The 21,909-nt window shown below is 45.2% G+C and overlaps 1 protein-coding gene across 1 annotated transcript in view; it reads left to right on the top strand.

Moving 5' to 3' along the window:
* The first annotated feature begins 322 nt into the window (after nt 1-322).
* The window catches only part of RCOR1 (REST corepressor 1), an 86,711-nt gene continuing 65,124 nt past the window's right edge, over nt 323-21,909 (top strand). Inside the window, exons 1-2 of the mRNA XM_059819301.1 lie at nt 323-509; nt 605-664. Coding sequence (XP_059675284.1) covers nt 323-509; nt 605-664 — 247 coding nt within the window. The remainder of the gene's footprint in view (nt 510-604; nt 665-21,909) is intronic.

The raw sequence follows: 21,909 nt of genomic DNA, 5'->3' as shown, positions 1-21,909 counted from the left end.
AAACCCCGTCCAATAGGCAGGCGGGCTGGCCTCCCAAAATGTAGGTTTAGCCAATGGAAAGGGGCGGGAGCGGGGAGAGGCGGGGCCGGTCGCAGGCAGCAGCGCAGGTTGAACGGAGTCCCAGCGCAGGGCTGGGATGAGCCTCAAAGTTCGGGGCGATCGTGCTGGGGGATGTAGCAGCGCCGCCGCCGCCGCGCACCGGCCCGCCCCGGCTCCCGCCCGCCCTCGGCGCCTCCCCCAGCACCCCCCCCCGGCAGTTTTTAAACTCTGCTCCCCCCCCTTCCCTTCTTCACACACCCACCCCCCCACCTTCCTCCCCTAAATGCCAGCCATGATCGAGAAGGGCCCGGAGGTCTCGGGGAAACGGCGGGGCAGGAACCACAACGCCGCCGGCGCGAATAATAACAACAACGGCGGTAGCAAAAGTTTATCCACCGCCCCCAACGGCAACAGCAGCGGCAACTCCTGGGAGGAGGGTAGCTCGGGGTCCTCCAGCGATGAGGAGCACGGTGAGAAGCAAGGGGGTGGCGGTGTGTGGTAACTGGGGGGTGCTAGGGGCCGGGCGGGCCCACGCGGGTAACGCTTCTCCCTCTGCCTCCCTCAGCTGGCGGCGGTATGAGGGTCGGGCCGCAGTACCAGGCGGTGGTCCCCGATTTCGACCCTGGTAAGTCTTCATCATTTTTTTTGGGGGGTCGACTTCCCCCCCCCCCCCCCATATCCATTGCTTTGGACCCCCCCCCGATGAGCGGAGCCCCGGGGGGATATCCCCCCCCCCCCACCTCGGCTCCGCTCGTCGAGGGGGTCCAAAAATAATCCCTTCTAATACCAGTCCCAAACACCCAGATTAAGAAGAAGGACTCCCCCTTCCCCCCCCCCCCCCCAACACACACGGTTGATAAAAGAAGTCTCGATGCTTTCCAGAGGGCGCTTTGCAGGCAGGGAGGAACAGGGAAGCTGGCAGGGCTGGAGGAGGTAGGAGATGGCAGTTGGGTGGTTTTTTTTTTTTTCTTTCTTTCTCCCTCCCTCCCCCCCCCCCCCCCCCCCCCCCCCGCCCGGACTCCTGTGTCTGTGGGCTCGGTGGTAGGGGTGGAACTAGAAGGTATCAAGTTGTAAATACAATTTTTTCGAAGGTATTTAGAAGCGACTTGGGTCTGTATTTTAATTTTCTCTCCTCCTGAGAAGCTGCTCGCCTCCCCCCTCCGAAAAAAATGTTTCACATTCTCACATTCCAGCTATTCTGCTGTGGTTCTTTGTAAGCTAATTTAAAGTGGTATGGAAGCAAATTTTGAGCAAACAAAGGAATTGGGGCTGTGCTGAAAGGCAGGTGCTGGAAGCACGTTAGTACTGATGTATCTCCGTGTATAGAAAGACAGGCTGTTGACCTCCTTAGTTTGAAATGTAAGCATTTTTTTTTTTTTTGTATTGTTCTTTTGTAAGTGGAGGTTGAAGCTAGCGAAAACCCTCCTCCTGTCTGGAAATCTAGCGTTTGGAGTTGTCGCTTTGCCCAGCCCAAACTTAATTGAATCCTCCGCACCTCTTGTCTTAAAACAAAAAGAATGGTGTGGAAAGCCGCGGTGTTTCCTTATTGAATAATCCTGAGAGTTACTATTGTGTGGATTCAGGAAGAAGGTTTCTCGTGGATCGTCCTCAAATTGTGCACTGATATGTTGGATGCCTTTTTTTATTATTAAATACATATGTTTGTTCTTAACTGCTAAGGTCTTGGGGGGGGGAGGGGCAAAGAGGATTTTTTTCGTAAGTTCAATATTACTTGTATTTATTTACAGAATCATTTTTCCCCACTCCTTCCCCCCTTCATTTTCTTGACAAAATAAGATACAAGGTCTTGGCACATGGAAACTCCATTTCTTGGTTGACTGGGAGGAGGAAGGGGGGGAAGGAGGAGGAGAAAAAGTGGGGGGGAGGGAGGGAGAGGGAGCTGTTAGTTAGGCAGCAGTTAACGCTGTTTTTCAATCTGTAGGTCAAATGCAATGTTTCAGTACCACACAACGCACATCATGCTGGCTATTAGCCAGGTATCACAACAATACTTGGGCTTTTCAGTCACCCCTGTGAATTACACTCTTTTGTGCAATTTATTTCTCTAACATAATAGATGGAGGGGGGAAAAATACTATGTGCCCCTTCCTCCCTATTATGTGGTCAGTTACACATTGTTCTGGTTTTAACTTATAGATGTACAGTGACCTATACAAAGGTTACTGCTTTCTGTGTTGTGTGGAGTGGAAGGGAGGGGGAAGTGTGTGATGTGGAGAAACAAATTTTTTTCTCAGTAATGTATGCCCTAACACAGCATCAGCAGGCACTCTTGTTTGACTACACAGTGTAATATAGCAAGCTCTTAGTGGATTCACCCGAAGTAAATGATCAGTCTTCTGATGACCTGAATGGGCATCAGATCCTCCTTTACTGGTCTATTTTTTCTTTTTTCTTTTTTTTTAAAGTATACTTTTTAGTTAACAAGTTCGAGGTGAACTTTCGTCTGCTTGTGTATTGAAGAGTTTGTCTCCTGTCTTGTGGAATTACTCAGGAATAATTTTGCAATGCAACGTTGTTCCCTGAATTTTATGATCTCTTCTTGGTCCTAAAGGCTAAATAGCCACGTTGTGTTTATTTGTGATGCCTCTTTTGTTTCCCTGTTTAAGAAAGAAAACCCTAAATAAGCCTAACATACTGTACTAAGACCTTGTGACTGAAACTGTTAAGTTGTCCTGTCGCACTGGTAATTTCAAAGTTAAATCAATGGAATAGTGTTATCAGAGTGCACACATGCTGTGTCTGTTTCTCACTAGAAATTTTAGGGACTAGTTGACCAAAGGATCCTAAAGCTGGAAGGTTGGTGTCGTGTTGCAGAGGTTTTCACCTTCAGATTAAGCTGGCTGGTAAAATGCGGAGGGATCATGCTGCTCTAGCTGTATCTGAGGGGAAAATGACACAGATTAGGCCTTGTGGTTTTTTAACTTCAATTATACCTCAGGTTTGGCTGAGGTATATCTGTAACTGCTGATTCTTACATCAGCATTCTTACGTGGGTGTTCCTCTGTCCCCATGCATAGGGGCAGAGAAAGCATTTAATTTTGTTTCACTTCTCAGCCACATGCGAGCTCTAGCAAAGAGTGATAAAATCAGGAAAGCTTTTCTGAAATCCTTATCTGTGAGACTATGGGAGAAAAGAGAGGTAGAGCAAGGCAGTGGTGGGATGTTGGTCTGGGTTTCATGAATTAAATAGCTAGAGAAGAGCAAAAAAAGTACTGAATGGTATGGCCTGAAGGTGAAGAAAGTGTCTCCTCAATGGTTGCCTAGGTTTAAGGAGGGAAGGGACCTCAGCACCTTTCAGTCAGCATGGAGGAGGATAGAGAGTGCTTGTCTCTCCCTTGTTTGAGCAGAGTATGAGGAAAAAGGTTAGGGGTTGTGCTTCTTTGGTTTTGTTTAATCCTTAGAACCAGAAAATAACAAGTTCTCATCTGGATTAAAATATCTCGGTGCAAGTTTTAATTCTCCTTGTGGCCAAAGCTTGCTGTGGCAGTGGCCAAAGACGGGCCTGATGTGATTCTTTGAGTGTAAAAATGCTCGTGGCTGGAATCCTCTGTAGGAGGTGGTCCTTACTCACAGCTCCTTTTGTAAATCTCTTTACGGTGGCAAGGCCTATTCCATGTGCTGGCAGAGCCTAGAGGTTCTTTGCCAAAATTAACGTTGCTATCTTTCTTGCCTATCCCAATCGCCCCTTACTTTGGGAAAGTAAGTTCTCACTGCATGGATCCCACTTCTCTTATTCACTCAAAACCTCTATTATTATTGGTATAGTGCTTACACTTCTATTATTGTTTGTATAATAAGACTAGTTGTACAGTAAAGGCAAGGCTTTTGCAGAGGCAACGTATTTATTAAACAAGCTGATTCAACTAGGGAGAAGAACTGGCAAAACTTTTTGGGCTGCAAATCCCATGCCAGAGTTCACTAGAATCGGTAAAACTTGCACTTCAGCTGTGTTTCACTGTTTGGCCTTGATTTCACAGATGTGATGTGGAAAATTGCTATTGTCTCTCCTATTTCCTCTCTTCTTAGAGCTCAGAGTCAAATATTTGCCAGCTGAAAAATCTGTATGTTAAACAAAGGCTGGTATCGGTAGGTCAGCATTTCTTGTGAGTTTTCTGAGACACTGAAGGTTTTGAAGAGGGAAAACTGTTACAGTTCTTTTAATCCCTACAAACGAAACCCACATGTCCTGTTAATGGAAAAAATCAGTGGAAGGAAACATTGTGTATGCTAAAGCTAAATAAAAATCTTTCATATGGGGAAGCACTGATATTGTACTTGACTATTTTACTTGTTGCTTATTAATTTATGCTATTGGAACATTGAAAATAGGAGGAAAACATCAGTGAGCACTTTAATACAGCCAGTGAATTTAAGTAAAGATTAAAGCTTCCATAATTTTGAGGAGTGTTAAGTAACTCCCAGAAGAGAACAGTCTGTCTCCAGTTTTGAAATATATTGAAGGCAGATGAGCTTTTCTTTCTGTTTCATAGCACTACAACTTTAGATTCCCTCATTCGTTGCGATGACAGTAAAAATACAAGCCACATTTTGTACCTTTGGACATCAGTTGTGTTGGTCATCTTTGGAAAGCAGCTTCCAGGGCTATTTCCAGTGGAAACAGATGAGCAAAAGCTGGTGTGACTCAGTAATGTCTTGTTGTAGAGATCTAAAGTTGGGATGTGTGTCAGTTGGGAGACTTCAATCCCTTGTTTGTAATGCTGCTCTCTTCCCAATTTTTGTTGTTGTACTGTAACAGTTAAAGTAAAAACGGTGAAAGGAAATACTCTGTAGTGCTTTCACCTCTAGGTGCAGAAAAGCCTACCGGAAGGTGGTCACTGCCAGAAAGTCACTAATTGTTGAGGCGCTCCTTCTCTGGTCCACACTCTTAGCTGTGTGCTCCTGCACAAACACTTGATATTCCCTGGCCTTCTTTCATGATCAAGACTGTGTTGTTTCAGTGTCACCAAAAATGAAGGGGGGGGAGGAAGAAACCAACAGCTCTTTTCAATGTAGTCAGAAACTTGGTCAGTGTAGTTGTGTCTAAGAAGGGTAGAAAAAAACCACCTAAATTAGTATATATAGTCTCTGCTGTCTCTGATCTGGAATGCTTGATAGGGAAGTGGTGGCGTGGCCGTATCCTAGGGGACCAAGCTAGTACATCCATCTATCAAACTCTAGCTGTCAAAATGTGCCCACCCTTTGTCTATTTAGGAATAAAGGTGAAAGTGTAATAATGGGGCAGACCCTGGGTGACTGATTCCCTTAAAATAGCTGTATTTCTCTGGTGGTTGTAAAGGCCAGATTTCATTAGGGTGTGTCTTCACTACTTTGCGGGTTCTCAGCAGAAGCACCTGTTGGTCTACACAATAGGGACTGTAACCCTTTAACAAGAGGTTGTTAGAAGCCCCCTTATGACTTGCACTTGGCAAGTGCAACTCCCAGCCAGCTTGTTCTGTTTCTTTGTTTGCAAATAGTCCTGCTCGGAACAGTCCTGATAGTTTGCAAATAGTCTGAGTGCCCAATGACTGTAAGAGAAAATGGTGTTTAGGTGAAGGGACTCATCAGAAAGGGGGTGGGGAAAAAAGCGTGCTCTTCAGGTGAGACTTGGGATCTCCATCTAAGCAAGTGGAAAAGTCAAAACCAAGCTGCTGAAACTGGAAATACTGGTATCCTGGAAAGCTATCTCATCTCCTCAAATGACTTTGCCTTAACAACAACAGGCAGGGACTCCTTTAGTGTAACATTCTCTTTGGAAAAGAAGGGAGAGTTATGAGGATGTTTGATCTAATCAGAAATACCAAACCATAACGTACTAATGCCCAATGCATTTGGCCTGACAGAGGCTGCCTAGTATCCTGATAAACGAGGCGCGACTCAGTCCTTTCACTGTTGTCTGAGGAAACCCAGACAACAAAAGTGTGTTTTCCCAATTAGGTGGTGGAAGATTTAAGTACTGTGGATTTTCTGTTAAACTTTTGGGTGGGAGAAGAGGAGCTTTTCCTCCTAGTTGTTGCTCAGCCCCTTACTCTCTCGTGGGCTACGTTTGTCTTGCCCTCCTTCTTCCACAAGTCACAGCCTTTCTGTATGTGCTGTACTGCTGAGCAGATGAGAAGTTCCTCATCAGGTGCTCCACCAAAAGCTGTTGCCAAAACCTTGTTTTTTTGGCTGTCTCAATGCCATAGGCATTTAAGTACAAGTGAAGGAGGTTCTCAAGGTCAGGCTGGTCCCCAGCAGCCCTGGGGAAGGGGGAGATGACTCCTGCTGCCTCCTTACTGTGCGGGAACTCCGCTGGTGCGTGGGTGGATCTCAGTCTTGTCTTGTTCCGTCACCAGTATGTACTGCTGGTCCAGTCACCGTGGCAGGAGAGGGTGCAGTCCCACGACACCTACGTTAGGAGAATGAAGCTGACTTGTAGATGCTGCCACTTCAGCTTATCCTCTGTTTTTTAAATCCATCTTGGAGAAAAAGAAGAGTAGTGCTCAAGTTGGAGACTTTATTATCCATATCTCTGGCACCTCAGGAGCACAGCTGTTGATTTGGTGCCATACCTTTCTTACCTCTGGGCTGCTTACCCGAGGGAGACTATTTTTAAGCCTGCGTGGCTCAGTAGTTAGCTTTCACCTGATCTGTTCATTTGTCCTGTGAAGGGGTACAGAGGCTGCTGGTGGTGAGCAGAGCTCCCGCTCCACCTTATTCCAAGGCATGGCTTTGGAGCTTTCTCGTTATTCAACTAGTACCGAGAACATCCTTCTCAAACCTGAATGCTCTAGTAAACAAACAAGTCTCCGTGCAGCCAAAGCCTGTGGCTTCCTTCCCTGCCTGGCATATGCAGTGTTTGTATGTGGAGGTAATAGCTGTCTCATGTACTGACAAATGTATTAATGGCTGGACTGGAATTAATACTAGGTAGAGTGAATGCTTTGTTCTTCATAGCTGGTTCCTGCTGCTTAATGAGTTGCTCTTAAAACTCTTGTTTTCAGCCCTAGTTAGGTCTGTGACTTGGCCAAGTGAAGGCTTAGAGCTCCCTGTGATTAGTCATTATAATTAGCTCGGAAATCTTTGCCTCTGTGATCAAGGTGCACTGTATAATGCGGCTTATAGTGGGCTCTAGTTCTGTCACATACCTTCAGAGCAGTATAAATGACAATGCTTTGTTGGACGTCCGTATGTATTTTTTAACTGCATTGTAACTTTAATATACATTTTTTTTTAGTGTGTGCCAGGCAGGTAAATCTGAAGTAACTGGCTCCTCGGAAACTTGTGGTTGACACTAGTCCCTGCTTCCCTCAGGTGTAACTAACAATTTATGGTCATGGCCAAGGCTTGCCTTACCCATTCCAAGTGTAAGGTAAGATTGAGACATGGTGACTAGTGGCCAACAGAGTATAGAGACCAGATCAAAAAGAAAACTTCGGGGTAGTTAGAAAGAGTGTGCTCCCTTCCTAGGAAGTCTGTGCCTTTCTACACGGGATGACCTTGTCTTTGGAGGCTTTGATTGACGGTATAACAAGATGAGCAATCCCATGTTCTTAAGTGTTGAAACTTGAAAGAACAGTTTGAAATTCAGTTCTTGAAAATACAAAGTTGATTTGTAAACTAAACTTGGTCTTAAAAAATGCTTTTGTAAGGAATGTTAGATTAGGTGTCTCTTTCTTTAAACTTTACAAGCTTTTAATTTATAGTTCCATATGAAAGTTTTGACTTCTTTGTGCTTTTCGAAAGTGCAAGAGGATGTGCTCAACCTTAGTGAAGGCAGTGAAAGTTTCTCCAGCATATTCTAGAATTGGGCTGCTTTTGTGCTCCTCTCACTGTTTGTTTTGAAATGCAACAGATTGTGATGTGACTGCTTTTAAGTATTGTAGGTCAAACTAAATAAATTTTCTTTGCTTCTCCTGTAAGGTTTTGAGACTAAACAAGTGTGTTTAACCTACCTTTCCAAGTATCTTCAAAAATTCAGCTCTATGCAGCAGCTTGCTCTTTGAACTTCATAAAGGAAGTATTGGTAAATGTTGCCTCTCTGGGGGGAGGAGGCTGCAGCAGTGTGATAAAATTGCAAAAATCCCCTCTTGGGAGGAAATTCTAGTCTATGTTTCCCCCTTCAGCCCTGTCCTTCTATTGTGCAGGTACCTCTAGGGGACATCAGCAGGGTCTCGTATGGACTCCGTATGTGTGTAACTAGGTATATCTCTAGAAAAATATTCCCCTGCCCCATTAGGGGCAGGAGGATAAGGTTGTGAGTTTCTGTCCTTAAAGTGATTTCATCTTTCTTGCCACCTCCCTTATCTCTGTGCTCTTCACCTGGATGGATTTCACAAATAACAATCTGAAAGCGCCTACGGCTTGTTTTCGAAGTGTAGCTGTCTAATTAGAGGAGTCTAACCACGTGGCTGTCCATCACATCTTTTCAGTTCTGCTGTCTGTAGGTATCTGTGATAGCCTGTCATGGTAGCATGTGCATGTACTTTTAGATGACTAGATGTCTTATCAAGTTGGGAATTAGTTCATATAGAGACTGATTTGAAAGTTGGGTATTGAAAATAATTGTTAGTGTACGTGACCTTGAATTGGTGTCCTTCTAGGCTTTATAACCGTAGTATGAAAGCATAATGCAACAAGTGTGTAATCATAGTTGTGGCTTCTAGGTTCAGAAATCCCTAAGGAATATGTGTAAACAAGGCTTGCATGCAGGAGCATGATGCCTGCCCTCCCCTCTTAACTGTTCCCTGGTGAGAGTTGCTGGAAAGGGCACAGAGAGATTCTAGTTCCACAGGGAGACCGGGGATGGATAAAGACTAAGAAAAACTCCTCCTCAGTAGGAAATGGCCTCCCCTCTTGAGGAAATGAAGTGACAGGGCTGGGAAAATCTGGTTTACATAACAGCATTGCTTTTGAAGCAACTCTTTACTTGGGGCTTGTATTGAAGTGTGGAGTGTTTTCTCTTCCCTCTGACTTCCCACCTTCTTTGGGGGTCTAAACTCATCCCTCTGTTCTCATCAATAACATTGATTTGAGTCTTGGCCATGTGTGAATGGGGAAGGATCTTTCACCTACTCCCCACTTCATGTTGAGAGCTAGCTGCCCCATGTAGCAGGTGCTATTGGCTGGAGTTGTATATAGTTCTGTGTTTAGGTTGCTAACAGCTGTGTAAGAAGCTAAAAGTGCTGCATCTGTAATCCAAGCTTTTTTTGTGCTAAACAGTGCAAATGATCTGTAGATACCAGTGTGCACGTCTGGTCCCTCTGCTGACATCTCCCCATCCCTAGGAGGGGGCTGCTCTGGGTGCTTTTGGGGGAAGTAAAGGGCTGTAAAGGCAGCCAGGTGTACCAGGTGGAGCGTTGGTACTTTCTTGGTATTGTTTTCTGTCTGGGAATCTTAAAGATGTCCCTCCTGGGACCCTTGTGCTGATTTGTGCAGCTGCCACTGCACTGTTCATGACAGTAGCCATGGGAACACAAGTCGGATGATACAAGTTTAAAACTCCAACTTGTTGCTAGGCAGACCCAGCTCAATGTGTGGATTAAGTAGTCTTAACAACAACCCACCCCCCCGCCCTGTTCTGATATTCTACCTCTTTCGTGGGAGAAGACAACTTGGCTCACGCCAAATTCTGGGTCTTTGTCTTCAGGCTGGCAGAATGAAACCAGCCCCAAAAGGCCCCAGGCCCCCCCTGACACCAGCCAGCCTTGGGGGAAACCCCTCTTGGGCATCAGAATAATGAGTATGTGGTGGCTGGGTGAGCGGGAGTTTCGCCAGGTAGGCTTTGACACAACCTTTTCTGCGAAGTAAAGCCACGTGTCATCCAATGCAAAACTGTTGCGTTGCTCATACAGTCTAAAAGTTGTAGCCTGCATTAAAATAGATACTGCTAAAAGTGACATGCTCTAAACAAAGGTCACAGGCTTAAAATATTGCAAGATCACTTCTAAACTCTGGCTGTAAAAAAAGTAAAATTATGACTAAGTCAAGGTAAACCCCTTCAAAACCTACACTGCTTTTTCACACTGTTAGCGTAGATGCTGGTATATGCTGGATGAGCTGGTGTATACCTTTTAACTTGGGCAATCTCTTGTTGATAAGTTGCTTTGTCCCAAGCTCGTGTTTTGGCACTTCTTGTTCAAGAAATAAGGGCAGCCTGTTCGTTCCCTCATGTTATTTTTGTCATTGATGCCTGACAAAGGATGTGTGGCAAATTACAGGGGCCCGAAGGGAACTGTAGACCCAAAGTTTAAGGTGGCAGTGGGCCCTGTGTGCTTCTTGAGGGCTGAGCTCCAGCATGCCTTTGTCTCTGCAGCTGTTGGCGTCCTGTATCACAGCAGTAATTGGTTATGCTCTGGCCTCTGGTTTAAATGGATCTTTTTTATTTTATAAACATTTGCTGTGCAGTAACTGTCATTGCTGTTGGAATAAGGCCATTTATAGAGATGCTCCCAATTACCACCTGCTCTTTTTCTTAGCAAAGTACACTCTTACCTAATTTAACCTCCCCCAGCAACTGCTTTGAAGTAGTTTTCTCTTTGCACCCTGGCTCACTGCTGTCCCTTTCCCCTGTGACCACCCTAAGAAACTGCAGTTGTCCTTGCTTGTCCTTCCAGAAATTACCTACTTCTGGGGGGAAAAACTGCTTGCTTGGTTTGCCCCAAATGTTTTTGTAGTCAACTCTTATAAGAAAAGATTGCTTTCCTTTAAGATGCCTCAGCCTTTTTTTTTCTGTTTCCCAAGTTGCTGTTTATGGTTCTCCCACTTCCATTATAATTTGTGTACAACTTTTAGATTCTGTCTGTCCACCCTTTTAGTAACCGAGCCCTGCTTGGATTTCTATGCTCCCGAGCCCTCTTTCCCTGTACTTTGTCCCTCCAGGAGAGATATCTGCTCTGTGGCGGAGCTACGTTGTAGTTGTTTTCCTAAGTTCCCTCTCAGGCTGGAAGAAAGTGGTCATGATTTTTACTTTGTTATAATTTTGCTCTAAAAGAGGGGAAGATGTAGCAGAACTCTGCCCCCTTAACCTATTTTACAACTTGCATGCCTCTCTGGATAAGGCATCTACTTGCTTTTCAAGCATTTAAATAGCAGTGATGTTTTTGCCTTTTCAGGCTACTTTCTCAAGGCTTTTTTGCATCGCTGAAGAATTTCTGCCTCAGCTTCTCCTGTGGAAGCCTCAAGGCACTGCTTGCTCTTGTAGGAGCAAATGCTTTCCCCCACTTTAGCCTGGTAGAGCATCTGTCTCTTTGGCCAGTAGTGTCACTCTTCTCCTGAACTGTTGCTGCTGTGAGCAAACAGGTTTGTGAGAAAGCTGATCCCTCCTGCAGCCAGGGCTGCCCTGGGGATGTGCTGAGCACTTGGCTGGAGCCTTCAGCTGGCCCCTGCCTGCTGGGCACTGAGGCTGAGTTGCTGAGAGTAGCTCTGAAGCCTATCCTACAAGTTCAGAGAGGAGGGAGGGGAGGTCTCCTCTCCTGTTTTGTGAATAAAGCAAACCTCGGGGTTGCTGGCTGACTCAAATCTGCAAGCGGTGAGTTGTGATGCAGTGAGGACAGGCAAGTGCTCTGAAAAGCTTTTCCTCTTCTCTTTTTGCTGTAGACTCAGCCTCAGGCTCGTCATAGGGTGTGCTGAGTTGGGTGATGCTGAGGGGATCTGGGAGGGTATAGCTGGATCTCATCTGAAGTTCTCATGGCCTCTCTTCTGTTAGGCTTTGTACAAGTATAGAATAACTTGGGGGAGAGGCTTGTTGGTGGGAACTTGGTGGCAGAGGGAAGATTTTTTCAGAGCTGTCTTCTGGCTTTCAGCCCAAGGTTTGAGTTGCTTGGCAAATTGTTTCCTCCTGTGCATACTGGCTCTGAGGAGTGGGTCTGCTCTCTGGGAAACCGCTGCATTGTGCTCTAGCTCATTCTGTATTTTGGGTGGTTTTTTAGTCCTCTTGATTTGGTTCTTAAGATGGTTCCCACCCCTAGATTTGCTTGGGAGTGTGAGTGCATGGGATCAGTTCCTTTTTGTTTCTTTTCTTGGGCAATTCCAGGTGAAACAGCAAGCTGTCCTCCACGTGTAGGTCAGATGCTGTCTTTGGTGCAAACAGGGCAGGCACAAATCCAGCTGTCCTGCCAACAGTCTGAAAATTGGCAAGGGTCTAGGGGTATATTTGTGGATTTGGGTGAAAAATGACTTTTTCTATTGGAGCAGAAGCAAAGGTGGTGGAGCTGGGAGGTGTTGCAGTTTGCTCTGGTGCAGCTAGTGACTGAGGAACATCTATGTGCTGCTCCAGGAGCAGAGATGAGCAGCACTGGTTTTGCCTGACAATCCAAGACTGGCTGCTACTGGTTTGAAAGGATGGATGTACATGGAGAGGACCTTTATAAATGTTTAAGTTCTTCAAAGCATGTGTGAGAGTAGTTACATTAGGCAGATTGATGTCTTTTATTGTACCCATCTTGCTGAAGTTATTTTAGAGGATGGGGGAGAAATAAAGTCAGAACTTCTTAAACCCCTAATAAGAATGTTTTTAGAAGTCATAAAAACAAATAAATGAGGTGTTGGGGGAATTAGGCTCGGAAGCAGTCCTTAAGGCTCTGAAACTTGCTGGGAAGGGGACTGTTTTCATGTCCTCTTACCTGAGCCCTTGCAAAAAGGCTCTGGAAGCAAACAGTGGTCTCCTCTTGAAACCAACCGTCTCCAGCTCAGTTCGGGGGAATGCTGCCCTGTCTGGTTATCGCTCGCTCCGCAGAGGCTGCTGCGTTGCCCAGGGCAATACCTCCTGAGCAGCAGTGTGTCCTTTTGTTTCAGCTCAAGAGAAGGAAACTACTGGGTGCAGTAGCATTGCTTGCAAAATTATTTCAATGTCTGCTGGGGAGGGGGTAGGAGGAGATGTGATGGGGTCTCTGAAAGAGATGGGTAGGAGAAGCCTTTCCAGTGACTATATAGTGCCTATGTAAATAAAGGCAGCAGATTTAATTCATGCTGGCAGAGCTGGGACAAAGCTTGAAGCAGGTGCACATCCAGAGCTTGCTTAAGTTGGATAGATGCCTGCTGAAATGTTTATCAAACATGAGAGTAAAAGGAAAATGGTTGTATTTAACCTTTTTTTGATGATGCATTTTAAAAATAACTTACATTTCTAATGTGAGCAGTGGTTACAACCAGGGTTTGAAAAATTGACTTGGCGCTTGCAAGCCACAGTGGGAAACACCTGTGCTGCAATATGCCCTGCAGCAGGCAGGGATAAAATGGTTGGGTGCTGCTTGCTTACTGTGATGTTTGTTGGCTGTTGCAGTGGGGTTCTCCTTGTGTAATAGGGTTGCCTTCGCACTCATTGCTATTCGGTTCTTGCTCTTTCATCAGTAGACATAATTTGGCTTGATATCTGTATTTCACTGCTGTTCAAGTGATTCTGAGCCTCTGGAGTAGGAAAGAATGAATGTAGTTAGTCTTAGCTCAGGTTTACCCCTGTAAAACTGTGGCATGCAGTTGAGGCACTGAAGCTTTCTTCAGACTAAGGAAGACACTACTGCACTAATGTGCTAATTTTATACTCTCACTTGGCAGGTTGCCTTTGTAATCAAAGGGCTGGAAATTTTTCAGTTTGAACAAAATGTTCTAAGTAGCTGTTCTCTAGGTGGAAATGGATTTGATACGGGATACTGCCTTCAACAGAAATCCATCTTCCCATATCTTTCTGGGCATAATCATTATAACTAAAATTCTCTTTCCTGACTAAGTGAAACTATTGTCAAGACCTGGGTGAGGCTTACCTGTGAAGTTTCCTTAGCAGTGGTGTATCTTGTCAGTCTCTGTGTCTGATGGGAATGGAGAGGGGGGATGTTTTCAGAAAGTACCTGGAAGTTTTAGGAATGACAGTTGTAGTGAATTTCAACAGAACCATTCTATTATGTGTCATTTTCTCTCTGGTTAATAACTGTTGTACAGGCTTGGTAGAGAGCATGGTCAAAATACAAAAGCTTGTTTTAAGCAAGTTTGGAAGAGAATGTCATGGTGATTTATACAGTACCTGGCACGTGGGGATTATGTAGCAGGGAGTAAGTATCTGCTTCTCATCAGTAGTGTAAAAGTAATTAGAAACATCTTTTGATGCCCTTGGGTTTTCTACCTTTTTTTTAGGGAATAAGTGAGCACTGACTAGAGAACATATGTATCCTGACTTTACTTTTTCCAACGAAAATGTCCATGGGAGCAGAACAATCACAGAGCAATCATGTATTTTTAAAGTGGTTTGAAATGAAATGTTAACTTAAAGGCCGTGTTATGTTATTAGAAAGCTTAAAACCTTCCAGGCTGTATGAAATTTGTGTTTTTCTATTGCCTTTTTTTAAAGTAGCTTCCAGTGTTCTTGAATCTATATAGAATTTTAAATACACTACTTTCTAATGAGCCTAAAATTTCAACTTCTGTAATACTATAATAAGAGCTGGCTGCTAAACTTTGTTGCTTTGAGTTTAAGATGAAACAAAACTCTGTGTGCCATATGTTAAAAGGACAAGCTGACTTGACAACAAGAATGTGTTTTATCTTCTGCATTTTGGCAAGACTCTATAGTCTTGGAGGGCAACCGTTAGGAGAGAAAATCGGTGAAGATGCAAGAGTGATACGAGGACTTGTGAGGTCAGCAGAGCTGGAAGCTAACTGCCTTAGATGGGAGGGGGGAATAGGAAGAGAACCAACCAAGAAGGGCTGAAAAGTGGTAGCGGGGAAAATCTTAATTAAAAAAAAAATCTCATGCTGTTAGTGTTGTCTTCTAAAGATATTTGGCTATTCTTTCTGCTGTTTTATCATTTGTTACGTTAAACATATAGTTGCCAGTTCAGGGGAGTGCAAATCTACCCTTCCTACACTTTGGAGAATATGGTCTTGAATTGAATTCCTGAGATCAGGCGTCAACCAGAGTGGTGGGGTGGTGGTGGAAGGGAGGCTACATTCATGACAGTATCTTACTAGCCAAAGGCTGCTGTATCTGAAGACCTGACACATCCACATTGAGCTGAGCTGCTGCTTCTGCCTACAGCAGCTGTTTTTGTCTGTGTTAAGGGTTTACGTACATGGCTGGGTAACCTCTGGCAACCTGGGCAAATATGCAGCTTACCTGGTGATGGGAGAGCTGGAGCAGGCCTGTCCTTCCTTTCTCTCCTCCCAGGGAATGAGAGCTGTGGCTTTCTCTGTTCATGTGCCCTCTGCTAGCCCTGCAGCTGCTCAGGCCATTCAGGTGAAGCTCTTCTTTGCTGTGACTTTTGTTCTACCTTACCCAAAAGCAGTTTATGTGGAAGCATGGAAGTTGAGGACTTACATAGTGGGGATGCAAGTTGTGTTCGGCACTTGCTGTTGTTGCTCTGTCACTTGTGATTTCCAGTGACCATCAGCAAAATGTGCTGTCACCACAGCATACTGTTTATTTGGTCCTGCTGTGCTGGGCTTGGTGAAGCTTGGTCACCATGGAGCTAATGACTTGCTTGCCAGAACCTGTGATAAAGGTGTAGGGGGATTTGCAAGTGAGTGTTTCAACCATCCTGTCAGTATATTTTACTCTCCTGTTGCTTGTCCTGCCTGTCCTTTGAAGCCAGGCAGCATCCCTTTGTACTGCCTTCGGGGCATGGGGACCTCGTGTGTGATTACCTTCTGCTGGACTGTAGCAGGCTGATGGAAGTGCGAGTAAGCCAAATGAACTGCTGGCTCTGGGGAGCGTGCCTGAGCCAGATGTGGGAAGAGCAAAACACTGTAAGTCACTGTGCGGGCTCGCTCTTGGCACAATATTCAGCTGAGTAAAATTGCAAGACATGTGCTTTGCAGGGTCTGGAGTCTGAATTCACCTCTGAGTCGATCTTCTCAAGTTTTGTTACTTCTGTTTGGGCTTGGGTTTTACAGTACAGGTCTCATTCTTCCATCTCTGTGTTTCTACTCTGTGTAAGTTCTTGGCTAAATATTTGTTTGGGTCAAGGGGCCCTTATGGATTTCTCTCTTTCTACCTCTAACGTCCCTTCTTTTCAGAATCCTTGTTTCATCCCTGAGCTGCACAAAGCACAATATCTCTTTCAGAGGTGGAAATACTGTTACTGTCTGCATTCCTAGACCTCTCTGAGGCTGGCACAGGCCTTACTTAACTCAAATCTCCTGGGTCATGCCAATTCCTGTTCCTTGCACCATGCAACAGCTCAACCTCCCCCCTCTGAAAAACAAGCGATATTGCAGTCACTCGTGCACTACTACTGTGCTGTGTGTTCAGAGCAGGACCCTCCCCTCTGCTGTTGGGGTGTCCTTGCTGCAGCAGGTGGTTACTTTGGGCCTGAATTTGGCCAGGTGTGTCCAGGACCTTGTTCAGTAAGAGCAGGCACTTTGTGCTGGTGCTGTTGTTAGACAGGCGTGAGATTCCCATCATACTTGGATCACAGTACAGTTACACCCTGTTGTTTCACAGATGTGTCTGTCACACAACTGTAGGGTGACAAAGATCATCTTGTCAAAGCAGATGTTTAAGTGGCTATTTAACTTGCATTGTAGTGAACTATCTCCATGCAACTACAATTGAGTGGAGTTAGGAGTATGGGCTAGCATTGAGGGGAAGTGGTGGGAATACTGCCTCCAAATAGCCATAAATAAATAGTCTTTGGTTGTGGCCAAGCACAGCTAGAGCATTAGTGACGCGAGTGAGGGAATGAAGTAATGATCGTGGACAGAACCTGGAATGAATTGGACAGGGGAAGCTGTCAGCACACCAAAAATGGCCCTTCTGTGTGGATGTCTGACTAATTGGCAGTGATGGGGGAAAGAGCACGTAGGATGCTGGGATTTGACACTAGCCTCAGAAGGGCTCTCTGGGGCATATCTGGGTGCTGGAGGTGGCTTGTGAAGGTGGCTGATAGGTTCCTTCCAGGGTTTAGATGTGTCGTAACAAGAGAAGGTGGGCAGTGGCAGGGGAAGAAAAATAACTTGTTTCCCTCCTTCAGTCATTTGGACTGTAAGAGTACAAGCTTGTGCTGGGATTGGGAAAAATTAACACTATTGCCTGCAACTTTCATGGCTTTTAGTACTTAATTCCCTCCAGATAGAGGAGCTTGGGACATTTATGTGCCACGGGGAAAGTGGCCACTGTTCCTGTTTAGGGCAGGACTTCCAGGGCACAGTTAATCCAGGTACTAAAATGAGTAATTACCACCTCTGCCCTGCATGTGTGTTCTCCATAGCTAAGCCTTCATCGAGTTCTTGTGTTTCTTACTCTGTTAGCCCCCAGTTGGGTCATCTCTCTTTCTTTGCACAATGGAGGCTGGATTTGAATGAATGAGAAACCAGTTGGGAGGTGAGCCAGCTTGGTATGCAGATAATGTGGTGATATTTCTTACCTTTCCTCCCCCTTTTGGCCCAGTGGCTTAAAACTTTGTTCTGAAAAAGCATCCTCCATTTGATTTTTCAAATTGGGAAACAGGCAAGACTTCTTCTAATAAGGGGAGGTAAGCTTGGTTTAGGTTACTTTGCCCTGCAGCAAACAACACTGACATCTGAAGGCAAGAGGTGGTGGAGGGGAGAAGACTCTAAAAAGAGCTTGTTTCATTAAGCAAAGTCACCTAAAATCTTGACATGTGAGAATCATTTCCACTTGGCGTAGACTGTGACAGGTGTTTCACCATAGGAAACTCATTGCTTGACTTCCAGTGTGACCTTGGGCAGAAAGCTGAACCTTTTAGCTTTCTCTGTTTTACGTTAAATCTGCCTGTGTTCAGTATGGGAATGAGAGTGGAGTGGACAAGCGTGCATGTATCTGGAGACATTAGAGAAGAAGCCAGCAGCCTGAGCAGAGCTAGTGCTTTGTGAGGCAGGGCTGGAATCCCCCCTGTCTGATTTGGTGACAGTTAAGATGGGGAGAGGAGGTGTCAGTGTTTGTGGTCTGTCTTATTAACAGAATTGATGCATCTGAAGTCTGGTCTGACCACAGCAGACTGATTCATGTTCTGAAGGTAAAACAGGAAGAAATTTTCCTTTGTAGTCTGTCTTCCAAAAGTCAAAAGTGTTTCTGGCTGCAGGGTAACTAAGGTGCATTAACTATTCCAGTGTGAATTCCTTGAGGAGACAGTGTGCTTGCTCTAGCTTTACTGCAAAGTAAAGCAGGTGCAGCCAGTGCTTGGCTTGCCTGTCCATCTCAGGGAGGAGTCTGCATTTGTGCACTGTGGGGGTAGGGAGAGATGTCTCTAGCAGGGAAGGCAAAAGCTAAATTTACACATTTCCCTTTCAGGCTGCTTGGAAGGAAGAGAAATATGTAGACAATAAATGAGTGTTGGGGTTAGACTCTGTTGTGCCAGACCTGTGCTGTGCCTTATGAGCAGTGTTGACGTGTCTCAAAGTTTTAATTCCTTCCCTCTGCCTGTAATGGAGTGATGAGGGACTGGAAGGCTTTCTACACTGTCAGTGCTGCGCATGTAAGGGCATATTTCTCTGGGTTACCTTAACTTCTAGTTCATGATGCTGCCTCTCTTGCTTGCTCATGCAAGAAAAACTGCTCCCAGGGACCACTGGAGTTGGGGAGTCCTCTGCTCTGACTGCTTTGGTGTTGTCCTTGTTTCTGGAATGTCACTTCTGTGGGTGAAACCTGGCGTGGTGGAGTAGCCACAGCCCTGGGCGAGGGGATTTCATTAGCTCAGGAGAAACCCTCTCCCCCCTTAAACAAAGGGTTTGGAGTGTGTTTCTTGCCAGTTTCTCTTCCATGCTTTTTTTGTGTGACTGTTTCACCAGAGGGTTTCTGAGAATCTGGAGACCTATCCCCTGAAAATCCCTACCTTCTCTGACATCTTGTATCTCCCCCTCACAGAAGCTCTTGAGGCAGTGTGTTCTGGCATGCTGGATTCAAGCAGGTGCCTGAAGCCCAGAATTTCCCACCCTCAAAGGCCTCATCTACTGTGAAAGCTGGAGAAGTGAATGCCAAGTGATGCTAATAGAAGCATGTTCAGTTCTCCTGGACTTCTCTCTAGCTGCCTGCCTAGATAAACACCCTCTGCATCAGTCGCGCTGTTGTCTCGTGCCTCTGAGCTAAGCTGATTTTTCCCCACAATGGTGTAAAACAGGAAATGAATTCCAAATCTTTATTAAATGACGACTCCAGCACTATCCCCAGCTAAGCGATGAGAGGACAGCTGGTCTAGGGAGACACCACAGCATTTGTCACTCAGCCACATGCAAGGTAGCCAGAGGGTGCTGAGTGCCTGCCGCAGCCATCAGAAGTCCTTGGTAGTGGAGCTCAGGTTTGTTCTAGCCTGCTCTGTGCAAGGTGCGCCTGTACAACATGTGAGTGCTGGTTGTTTGGAAATCTTAACAGAACTCATGTTCAGTCGGCTCTTGGAAGGGAGATAGTAAAAGCAGGTCCTAAGTGTGTCTGCTGTGGTCTGTGAAAACCACGGTCTATTGGATGGTGAAATTATCTTTGTAGGCTCAGTTATAACGGAGCCTTAGGGCACCCTGAGGGGAATAGGCTCTTGTTACTCTCATGCAGAGGCATAATTTAAGGAGGCCCCTCTCAGGGTTCAAGGCCTCCTGGTGACCTGCTTTACCGAGAAGAGATGCTGTCATGATATGGACAAGCAGAAGCTGGTCCAAGGCTATGACCAAGTATGCCTTGCTGTAGTTTGACATGTGTGTTATGACAGATGAGTATGCAGGTGAACAGAGAAGAGGGTAAGAGGTCTGAGTAGCTAGAAGAGCTTCTCCTGGATCTAGCAGCCTAACAGCCGTTGTCCTAATCAGCAATTTGTGGGAATGGCTTGCAGAGAGAAGAATGAAACAAATACTGGCTCGGCAACTTGCTTGCTAGTGTGCGCGCAAGTGTCTTGAAAATGTATTTCCTTAAGCTGTATTACCAGCTATGCAGAGCATTTCATGTCTCAGACAAATTAGTCTGTAGCTGTACCTTGGTTATCATAGGACTTGTTTGCATGATATGTCTATCACGCTAATATAAATCATCCATACATCTAGTGACAAAAATCCCTGCTAATTATTTGTGGAAACTTGCTTTTGAATTATCAGCGTGTGAACTCTCTGGTGGCCTAAGCAGTAAGTCTGAAGTGCATGGTGCTGGCTTGGTCCCTGCTCCATGCAGTATGTGTAAGGGATCCTGGATGGAGATCCCGGGTTCAGGAGCAGTTGCTGGAAGCCTGGTTGCCTGCTGCTTGTGTCATCTCAGCTCTGTGACGTTTTATGCATTTAAGCAAATGATCTTTCTCAGTAGTTGGTCCAGGGGCTTGGAAGAAAGAGGTGTGCAGCACCATGTTCTGCTGTAGAGCCGCTTGTAGCGGAGCAGAGAGTGATGTTGCTGGTATTTTGAGAGCAGTCCTTGAGGCCCGTTCTTAAGTACACTGACTGGCTCTGATCGAGGGCTTGCAGGGTTGCTCTGTCACTAGTTTGCAAGCACTTTCCTTGTGGCTTTATCAATCACAGCTTTAAAAATAAACTTGGAATTATTGGCTGTGTGCAGGCTTCTGATGGCAGGATATGCTGTTAGTTCATCTTTGAGATAGAGGTGTGGGTCAGCTGCTGGCAGGCAGAAATCTCTAATGTAGGTGCTGTGTGGCCAGCAAACCCCACCCTTCTACCAGGAGAACTTGCTGGGAGGTGGTTTGCTATAGTTGTACAAAGCACAGCTCTGCCAATGTAGCAGGATAAATACCAGGAATGCTCTGGGGATGGTTTTGTAGTTAACTGCTGTGGAGTGAATCCATGAACTTCAGAGCATAAATGCCATGAACCAGAGCGCAGCTAGGTCAGTGGAACATGTCCCTTTGGGTCAGAGGACTGTAGGCTGGGCCTTGTGTTGCCATTTATCTTCTCTTTCCCAATTTATGATGTGAAAGAATTGTGGGGTTTTTTCCCCTCCTCTCTCTCTTATTTTTATGTATCTAGTTTTAATCCACGGTATTGTCTTATGCTATCACCTGTGATTCTCCAAAATTGTAAATTGGCAAGAGACTTGATTAAAGCTTAGCAATGTATTAAAATCTCTTTTAATATTCTGGGAGCTTTTATGATAAGAACAACAAGATTTCTAGAAGAACCTAAATGTCTTGTCCTCGTTTGTTTAGCTTTTTGTTTTAATAGCTGTCTCCAGTGATCTTTTTCAGGCAGTTCACCTGGTGTGGAGGTGAGACTTGCTGTCCTGAACTTTTTAGAATCACTTACTTCTGCACGCCTGCCTCCTAAAGGCTCTGTATTCAGTACCTGCTGTTGCAGCGCCTGTTTAGAATAAACTGATGTGGCACATGAAGAAGGATGGACTGGGGAAGTAGGGGAGAAGACTTGTATTTGAAACTGCAAAGGCATAGATAGTCTCCTTTCTTATGGATAGTATCTTGCTTTTCTTCCTGGTTCACTAATTTATTCCTTCTCTGAAATACTACTAGAAAAGGATAGGCATAGATGCAGTTTCCTCTGTTCTGAAGTCTGACAGAGATAGATCATTAGCATCTCTGTAACTAACTTATCCTTCTTAACTACTGCTTTTTGTTCCTGGGTTTTCCAGATCTTGCTGACTTGCATCAAAACAGGAAGTCTGCAGTTCTGTAAATAACTGGGTGGTTCAGTCTGATTTTTTTCCATCCAACATTTTACCAGCCAGAGTTAAAATTCTTTTTTATTGGCATCAGTTGTCCTGAGCTAGGGCTAGACATCCTCTCAGCACATAGCCTATCAAGTTTCATTATGGAGAAATACGTGGGATTTGAGGGAGAGTGGGGTTGGTCCTGCCTTGCCCTTCTGTTGTGTTTTGGCAATATTCCCTACAAAGGTACTGTATGTGAAGACACTGCAGAATGTCAGAGCATCCTTGGACTCAGCCTGAAGGTTGCTGTCTGTCTTAACCTGACTGTAGGAAAAAAGACT

Source organism: Gavia stellata, chromosome 7 (assembly GCF_030936135.1).
Source record: "Gavia stellata isolate bGavSte3 chromosome 7, bGavSte3.hap2, whole genome shotgun sequence".
NCBI lineage: Eukaryota > Metazoa > Chordata > Aves > Gaviiformes > Gaviidae > Gavia > Gavia stellata.
Note: the sequence above shows the minus strand (reverse complement) of the source record. Positions and strands in the feature narration are given on the sequence as shown.